The sequence below is a fragment of the Thunnus albacares genome, chromosome 12, assembly GCF_914725855.1.
Source record: "Thunnus albacares chromosome 12, fThuAlb1.1, whole genome shotgun sequence".
NCBI classification, from domain to species: Eukaryota; Metazoa; Chordata; class Actinopteri; order Scombriformes; family Scombridae; genus Thunnus; species Thunnus albacares.
The window spans coordinates 32060726-32070283 of record NC_058117.1 but is presented as its reverse complement, the minus strand read 5'-3'; the positions used below and the strand labels follow the sequence as shown (position 1 = coordinate 32070283).

At 42.0% G+C, this 9558-nt stretch overlaps 1 protein-coding gene across 5 annotated transcripts in view; it reads right to left on the bottom strand.

The window, feature by feature from the left end:
* Nucleotides 1-560: 560 nt before the first annotated feature.
* Nucleotides 561-9558, bottom strand: part of lamc2 (laminin, gamma 2) — a 35794-nt gene continuing 26796 nt past the window's right edge. For all 5 annotated transcript variants that reach the window (XM_044368422.1, XM_044368423.1, XM_044368424.1 and 2 more), the window contains 14 exons: nt 9032-9421; nt 7248-7481; nt 6299-6435; nt 5960-6116; nt 5012-5217; nt 3908-3987; nt 3676-3813; nt 3450-3594; nt 3202-3351; nt 2878-2992; nt 2588-2784; nt 1847-2005; nt 1654-1753; nt 561-868 (listed from right to left, as the gene is read on the bottom strand). In XM_044368422.1, the coding sequence (XP_044224357.1) occupies nt 615-868; nt 1654-1753; nt 1847-2005; nt 2588-2784; nt 2878-2992; nt 3202-3351; nt 3450-3594; nt 3676-3813; nt 3908-3987; nt 5012-5217; nt 5960-6116; nt 6299-6435; nt 7248-7481; nt 9032-9421 (2462 nt within the window). In that variant the 3' untranslated portion in view covers nt 561-614. The remainder of the gene's footprint in view (nt 869-1653; nt 1754-1846; nt 2006-2587; nt 2785-2877; nt 2993-3201; nt 3352-3449; nt 3595-3675; nt 3814-3907; nt 3988-5011; nt 5218-5959; nt 6117-6298; nt 6436-7247; nt 7482-9031; nt 9422-9558) is intronic.

Genomic DNA, 9558 nt, shown 5'->3' with positions numbered 1-9558 from the left:
AAAGAAAATGTTAATGTGGTTTAGGCACTTTTCTTGAAGATAAGTGGAAGTACGAGGACTTATTATAATAATGAAAGACAATGTTGAGTTGCATTATGGGAAATGTAGGCTGCAGTGTTTTTTCTAGAGACTATAAGTCACTAAAAAGTTAACTAAAGCTTAAACTTCTTCGTTCCTTAAACACGTTTTCCACCAGACGACGACACTTCTGAACATCGACAACAAACAAAAATGTGATTTTTTTCCTCAGTTAAAGCTAAAGACTGAATAAATAATCATGTATCATTCTACATATTTATCTTTATAATAATATTAGAGCTGCAGCGATTAGTTGATTAATTGGTTAGTTGAGTGATCGATATTTTATGGACCAAACAACTAATCGATTAATTGACTGATTAATTAATAATGAAGATAAACATTAATTGCAGCCCTAAATAATATAATATTATCATCATCATCATTAATGTCTACAGACCCGTCACTCAAAAACTCACTTCTCATTGACTCGCTAAAAATCAAACAGTTTTTGCACCAGGTGTGTGTTTTTATGGCAGCAGGTGGATCCAGGTGTTGGTGTGATGGACCCGGACTCTGCATCACGCTTGCGGCTCTCAGGCCTCCTCGATGGGCGGGCTGTTGTAGCAGCCTTTGGGGATGGCCCTCAGGATGTCCTCCAGGTTAGTGATGTCTCCCAGGATGGTGTCGATGTCCGTGTTGATGCCGAGCAGCCGGCGTCGCTGGGCGACCTCCTGGTCCTCCATGTCTCTCAGCCGAGGCCTCAGCTGGCCCTCCACGTCCCTCTGAGCGTTGGCCAGAGAGTCCTCCAGCCGCTTCAGTTGCGACTCGTCCACAACGCCGGGTTTGTCTGCACAGAAGAAGAAGAAGACATGTGAGAAGAGTCCTGTAAATATCATCTTAGCAAATTTAGTGAAACCATCTAATGAAGACAAAATAAACATACTTCAACAGCTGTATGTGTGTATTTAGACATCTTTCTATAACTGAAGTGGGCTACTTAAAGGGCCAGTCCAACCAAATTACAAAAAGCTTATTTCTCTCTATGTATCTGTCCGGGTTTCAGTATGTTTGTATGTATGTTTACAGCAGTAGTTACGGAGCAACATTATCATTCATGTGGAGTCGTGTTTCTGTCCACCTGGTGGATGTAAGTCCAATATTCACTCTCTTTTAGCTCTGTTTTTACTCTCTACCAACTCCTGAGGGAAATATCTGGCTCTTTAGCTGCTAAATGCTCCACTATGTTCACCAGCTAGTCTACAGCTAACTGTGTCTGTTTGCCGTTTGGTGCTGAGCAGGTAGTGTACAGCGGCTTTTTACAGCTTTTTACTCTGAAAACGACGCTATGAGACGCTGAGAGTGAAGCTGAACAGTAAAGTTGCAGCCGGACAGATAAACAATGAGCTGAAACTCACTATAAAGCTCTGTAAAGCCGAGAGGAGCTGCAGAGTCACTGATAATTCTCTGTAGGTTCATCACTACGAGCCTCAACCAACACAGCGTACTGTAATAATTATACTGCATCACTATATTCAGATGATCCTTCTTTCAGGGAGTTAAACATTTTATTGAACCCAGTGATTGATGATATCTCTGAGGTTCCTGATCAACAGTATGAAGATCTGTACTCACTCATGTTAGCCAGCATGCTGCTGATGTCTCGTAGTGTTTTTCCCACAGCGTCTTTGGCGTCTCTGGCGTTGTTGAAAGCTGCAGCCGCTCCGACAGCAGCCTGCAGAGGAAACATTCACATCACTTCATGTTTCTGCACCAGTTTGTGAAGCTGTGTGCACCATTGTGTGAGTGTGCGTTTGTGTTCTCTTACCTCCTGAGCGTCAGCCTCCTGCCCCCTGGCGTTGTCCAGCTCTAAAGCCAGATCTCTAGCTGTAGTGGCCGCGTCCCCCCTCAGACCTGTTGCATCCTGGTTCAGTTTGGTGGCTTCATTCGCGAGACCAGCGTGGGACGGCAAAGACCCGACTGCTCCCTGAAGAGCGAAGACAAGAACACCCAATCAGCACAGAGCAGAGGAATTTAAAAATCTTTATTGAGTCCATCAGACTTCTTTAGAGTTAACAGAAGATGTATTTTTCTCTTTTGATGCAGCTAAGCTAGCAGTTCCCTGCTCTTTCCAGTCTTTGTGCTAAGCTAGCAGTTCCCCACTCTTTCCGGTCTTTGTGCTAAGCTAGCAGTTCCCCACTCTTTCCGGTCTTTATGCTAAGCTAGCAGTTCCCCACTCTTTCCGGTCTTTGTGCTAAGCTAGCAGTTCCCCACTCTTTCCAGTCTTTATGCTAAGCTAGCAGTTCCCCACTCTTTCCAGTTTTTGTGCTAAGCTAGCAGTTCCCCACTCTTTCCGGTCTTTGTGCTAAGCTAGCAGTTCCCCACTCTTTCCAGTTTTTGTGCTAAGCTAGCAGTTCCCCACTCTTTCCGGTCTTTGTGCTAAGCTAGAAGTTCTCCACTCTTTCCGGTCTTTGTGCTAAGCTAGCAGTTCCCCACTCTTTCCAGTCTTTGTGCTAAGCTAGGCTAACCACATGCCGTGTTGTAAAAGTGCAGCTGATGATTTTTTTACCTCCAGATTGTTGACCAGGTCCTCCAGCAGGTTGATTGTTCCCAGTGCGTTGTTGTAGTCATCAGACACATCTCCCAAGACGGACAGCGTCTCTGCGTTGTTGTTGACGGCCTGCTGGATGGTGGCGTTGATGGCGGGAAGACGCTCGATGGCGGCATCAGCCAGAGACCTGCTGCCGTCAATCTGCTGGTCGAATCCTGAGGAGAAAGAGGAAGAGAAACAGTCTACCGCTGCACTTCTGATAAAAAACAGTCAGATCAGTCCCTCGGTTAGTCTGCGTTTCTATGTACCTTTCAGGGTGTTGAGGGCGTCTTCCAGCTCGCCCATGTTGTTAGTGATGCGTTGCAGAGCGCCCTCGGTGTCCACCTTGGCGATATCGACTCTGTCCCGCAGCTTGTCGAACTCCTGCAAAGAGAAATCACACAGATATCAACTGGATGTTACAACACACCAGGTTGTTTTAAGACAGGCTTGAAAAATTGTGAACCCGTCCAACACACAGACTTCCATCAGTTGCCTGATGTGACATGACTGACGCTCTTTGGTATAAAACAGTTCTGCTCTGTTTTAATAACGTTTTGATCGATCTGTGAGCTAAAAGAATCCTTCAGTACCTGCTGGGCAGATTTGCCTTTAGCCAGCAGGTTCTCAGTGGCGGCCTTGTCTCGCTGCACACTGTCCTGCAGCGCCTCGTATCCCTGGATGCTCCCATCCACTGCCTCCTTCAGACCATCCAACCTGGTCACCATGGCGTCCAACTCCTCCTGAGCATGATGGGAACACAGACGGTCATAATCGTGCACAATAAGATTTTATTAATTCATGAGTGTTTCTACAGCTGAACTGCAAACAGCAGCATTACCTTCAGGGGTGACGGGACGTCTCGCTCCATGTCGGCGATGTCTTTCAGCATGCCGTCAGCCATTTTGCTCTCGTCTCTGGCCTCGCCGCTAAGACGGGTCGCCTGGTTCTCCAAGCCCTTCGCCTGAGCCGAGATTTGGTCGTACCTGAACACACACAGGAAGCTTTAGTTTGGAGTATCATCACAGATTTAGAAGAAGACCTCGGACTCGCCAGAAGAGACTCACGTGGTTTTCAGATCTCCAATCAGCTCTTTGACTTTGTTCTCTTTGTTCATGAGCGTTCGGACCAGAGACAAACTCTTCTCTGAGTCGCTCAGAGCCTCGTTGGCACTTCGCTCCACTGCATCCGCCTTCGTCTGATGTCTGTAGAGATACGAATAAGTGTCGGTGAAGACGTAAACATGCGACATCTTATCAACTGATCCATAACACCATGAAATCAATATAATGAACTCACTTATCGGCGAGGCTCATCGCTGTCTGCACCAACGAAGAGAGGAAGTTTGAACCCAGCGGAGCATCTCCGAGAGGAAACTCCTGACAGGAAGGAAGAGAGAAAATAAAAAAACATCATCATCATCATCATCATCATCATCACAATCAGAGAAATCTACACCTGCTGTTTTACTGTTCTGGCGGTTTAATGTGTTTTAGCTCATTAACTACAGTTCACGCCATTAGTTTCAGCTCATTTCTATGAAAATCAACTGAATGTCAATGTTCAACTTTATGAAAGACAGGAAAATTTTTGTGCTAAGCTAGCAGTTCCCTGCTCTTTTCGGTCTTTGTGCTAAGCTAGCAGTTCCCCACTCTTTCCAGTCTTTGTGCTAAGCTAGCAGCTCCCCACTCTTTCCGGTCTTTATGCTAAGCTAGCAGCTCCCCACTCTTTCCAGTCTTTATGCTAAGCTAGCAGTTCCCCACTCTTTCCGGTCTTTGTGCTAAGCTAGCAGTTCCCCACTCTTTCCAGTCTTTATGCTAAGCTAGCAGTTCCCCACTCTTTCCGGTCTTTGTGCTAAGCTAGCAGTTCCCCACTCTTTCCAGTCTTTGTGCTAAGCTAGCAGTTCCCAACTCTTTCCAGTCTTTGTGCTAAGCTAGCAGTTCCCAACTCTTTCCAGTCTTTGTGCTAAGCTAGCAGTTCCCCACTCTTTCCAGTCAGGAAAACTCTGAAACCTGGTCCCGCCAAACCTTTCTGTCATCACGACGGGGGGTTAATTGTGTTAATTGAGCAGCAGTGCCACACAATGCAAAATCCCCCTAAAATATTTAATATAAATATTATATTAATATAAAATATTTAAATACATAAATAATATTATAATATTTAGCTCTTTTTTTTATAATAATTTTGTGTTAAAGTTGTTATTTGATGGTTTTCAGTCCCACATTTCTTTGGGTATTTATTAAAGAATGACTGAAATCTTGAAAACCAAAAATCTGAAAGGTATAATTTGGAATATAGTTTTAATGGAAACACATGAAAAAGTTGCAGTATGCCCCTTTAAGAACCTGATCGTTATGTTTTACATCCATCTATCCGCCTGCTGTGTGAGCGCGAGCTTACAGCTGATTGCAGCTTGGTCTTCGCCTCCTCCAGTTTCCGTCTCATCTCCTCCGTCAGCGTCTGGACCGTCTCCACCATCGTCTTGTACGTCTGCTGACGTTGTTTGATGTCGTCCGCGGCGACGGCCATGTTCTGGATGTCCTGCCCGACGGTCAGCTGACTCCGGCTGATGGACGACAGCTGAGCCTTCAGATCCTCCTCCATTTCTATTGGACGCAGAAGGTGTGACATCATCAGTTTAAAATGAATCGCTTCTTTCATCACATGATATTTGTTAACTGGATATTCAGTGTTGTGTATGGAAGGTTTACAATGCCAAATACAAACAAATTAAAGAAGTGAAACATGTTATATGTATTTTCTTTTGATTTTCTGTGTCATAATTACATTAAAAAATAAAATTTTTAATAAATGACAATTATTAATGTTTTCATTCTATCAATTTAACAAGCTAACAGGAACTCAAATTACAAGAAAAAATGACAAATTTGCAAATAAAAATGTGAAATTTTTTAGTGATAATCACACAAAATGTTGTTAAAAAAACAGGTTGTAAGGTTGTAAAAAATACTGTTTTGCTATTCATACACACAAATACAGCAGAAAAACTGTTATTATCTATTTATTGTCTATTAACATGTAAAGTGATTTTATCACAACTAGTTTTTGTGCGTTTATAAATGAAAGTATACGGTATGTATGCCTGTTAATCACTGAAAATATAATAATTCACAAGGCTTTGCAGAGAAAAAAAGTTGTATGGTCTACAGAATAGATAAAGATGAAGGTAAAGAAAAGATAAATTAGTGTCCATTTAACATTTATGACTCAGTAAATGCATACATCCATATAGCAATGTTTCACTTTATTTCTATGTTTTCATGTTTGACATGCCAAATCTTCCATAACTGAGATGGCTGCTGGTGTAAATAAAGTATTGTGTGTTACCTGTGAGCTGCTTGGTGCTGTCCTGCATGTCGTTCACCAGCTCATCCATGGCTCTCAGAGTCGCCTCCATCTCGGCGCTGTTGGTCGGTTTCAAACCTCCGTCCATCTCTGAGAACAGTCTCTGTAACTCCTGCAGTTTGGCGGCGTAGGCCTCCATCTGAAAACACAGAACGCAAGCAAGAAACTAATTTAGAACAATCGACTTGTTTCCAACCAGTCTGATCGTCTGACCGCTGCAGCTGAAGTGTGACCCCGACTACACGCCGCTTTTTGTAAGACGTCAAAAGCCAAAAAAGGTTGGAAACCAGTAAATATATTTAGTTAGTTTTTCAGACATACCTTTACTTTGATGGGGCTGAAACAGGCAGGACAGTTGGACCGTTCACACCTCGAACCCTCGAAGCCCGGTCTGCACCGACAGCGACCCGAATCATCACACTGTCGCGACTCAGAGCCGGCGACGTCGCAGTCACACGCTGATCCACAAACAGAGGAAACGTTCACATTATAACAGGATCCGGTATATCACTTTATTGTCTGATCTTCAGTGTAAACGCAAAAGCAAAAGATACCAAGTGTAGTAAATATTAATGTCCACTGTAAAGTTTGAATTTAACCAAGTTTATCTAAAATATTGTACATTTTCTGTGTTTTTTTTTGTCCTTTACATCATTTACAGCAAAAATGTTCCTGTAAAATGAGCATTAAAATCTGATGATGTGAAATTTAAGCGTAAATAAATTGTGAATTATATAAGAAATCTGCAACTAACAATTCTGTTCAATATTATTCTATTGATTTTTTTATTATTATTTTTCATAAAATATATAAATTGTCCAAAAATAATAACTGCTGATTTTCAATTCCCAAATTCTAAAGTGATGTGTTGAAACTCAAAATAATAATAATAATAATAATAATAATAATGATAATGATAATGATAATGATAATAATAATGATAATGATACTAATAATGATAATAATAATAATAATAATAATAATAATAATAATAATAATAATTTACAGCTCTACATCTGCTGCTGACCTGAACAATTTCATATTATTTTATTTATCATTTTCATGTAATTTATCTGTTTTTTACTGTATAATATAGATATAAAATAAAGTAATTATTCCAACATAAAGCAGAATATCCTCACAGTGTAGAATCAGATTCACAGTTTTGCTTTAATAAACCCTTAAATTAATTGATTATCACTGATTATCAACTATCTGAATACTCGATCAGTCTTTCAGCAGCGTTTACGTCGTCACGTCGTTTTCTTACGTTTGCAGGCGTCGGTCGGTCGTCTGTGGTAGAAACCGGGCCGACACGTCTCGCAGCTCCGTCCCCGCGTGTTGTTCACACACTTCAGACACTCGCCGCTGTTGCGATCGCAGCTTCCCGCCACGCTGACGTCGATGTGTCCGTTGCACTGACAGGGTCTGCAGGGCCGCCGCACGCTGTCGCCCCTCCCGGGGTCGCCGTAAAACCCCTCCTCACAGACGTCACAGCGAGAGCCTGAAGAGAGAGTCAGAGACCAGTTTTAAAAACATTTTCATATCGTCGTCTCTCTGATATCAATAATGTTTGGAGGAATATTGAATCATATAACTGGATGATAACTGGTTGTGATGTCAGATAAATACTCGTTATTTGAACGATATTTATTAATATTTTTCATACGTAGTTTTCTTGCATCACATAAAATGAACAATGAGACGTCACTTCACATAATCAGCTGTTTACAAAGTGGAGACAAAACTGTTTAATACAAAAGAAGAAGAAGATGATGTACAAGAGGAATTTTGAGTAATTTAATTTACAGCTTTTGTGCTAATTTGCTGGTATTTAACAGAGATGATGGTGCAATTTGGTACAAATTATAAGAAACAACAAAGTTGGTTTAGTTGGTATTTTTTCTTTTAATTAACAGAAAATACTACTTATTTTCAGTATAATTTATTAAGAAATGTACTAATTGTTAATCTAAAAATAGCCAAACAGCCCATAATAAGCAAGTGCTCACCAATTTAACCAGCGGAGGATTTGGGTGCATCGTGGGTTGCATTCAGGTTTATATGAAAGCTTTTATCTGATTGGTTGTGTAAAAGAAAACTGAATAACAGGTTCATCATTTGATGTATTTCTTCAATATATCATACATGTTTCAGACAGTGTTTAAGTTCAGTTTAGTGTTAGTGTGTGTGTGCTGTGTCTATTCTAAACTTAGTTCTTTGCTGTGTAAGATGAGGCAGTTTATTCTGTTATACCTTTACCTGAGCCAGTGAGAAGATAAACTGTAGTTATGTAGATGTTTATGTGTAAAACTGATCAGCTTTAGAGGATAGTGTGGTTTGTCCTTAATTTAATATAGTAGTGATGTTATTTTGTGATGTTACTTGGTGCTTATGTACTGTCATATATGGTCGTATAGAAAGTCTGTTCCTAGGTTAGCTGAACTTTTGACTTATGTTTCTATCTGAGGGTTGCTGACCTGTAAGGTTAGTAAACAGATGTCTTCAATTCTGTACGAGTAGTATTTAAGGGACTGGTTAACCTTTCAGACAAAGTAAAGATAGCTAGGTGGTATCTTTGTCTCCAGAACTATGATGCTTTATACTTCTGATTGTATTATTTGATTACATTATTTCATAACCTGACAATGCTCTCTTTGTGTGTTTATTGAGTCATCAGCAATTTCCCCATTACAGTTGCATTGTGCAATTTGGTAGCAGAACTACCAAAATCCCATTTCACATGGAAAATCTACTTTACTTATCAAATTAGGGGAACTGGAAAGAAAGCAAGAACACCAAAGAACATTATCTTCACACCTGCTGCCTGAATTGTGTTTCTTAAAACTTATTTTGCAGTTGAATGTCTGTTTGTCCAACTGGCTGGACCATCATGGTTTCTTCTAACTTCTAACATGGTTTGTGAATGTGTAATAAAGTTGTGCATTGTGATCTCCAGAGATTAATGACCACGGATGACGAGACACGCTGGAAAAATGTGCTGAACAGGGCAGGAAAGATATAAAGAATGATCGTATTGTTGTGTGGACCTACCGGTGGTTCCGGGGGGGCAGAGGTCACAGCGGGGCGACAGTGATCCGGCGGGCAGCGAGCAGGACACTCCCTCCGGACAGGGACACTTCACACAGGCTTGAGGCAGCGGGTCTCTGTAAAACCCCTCCGAGCAGCTCCGATCGCCCGGCGTCTCGTCGGCAGAGTAACAGTCTCCGGTCTGCGGGTCGCAGCTGCCTCCTCTGCAGTTGCAGGGCTCGCAGGAGCTGAAGGCTCCGTCGGCGGGGGTCGTACGTCTGAAACCCGCGGCGCATCGCTCGCAGGACTCACCCTCGTATCCCCGAGGACAGGTGCAGGTCTGCACCCAGCCGGCAGGGACGCCGGACCCCCGCCGAGCCGACTCCAGCTTCACGTTGTCGAGGTAACCGCGTCCTGGAGAGACACAACAGTTCAGCTACTGAGCACAAAACAACAAGATCATCCTGCAAGCACTCACATGCTTTCATTTCAATAAATGTTCAAATGATCCGATATTCCAACAGATTTGTGTATCAGAACTTTGTTTTTTT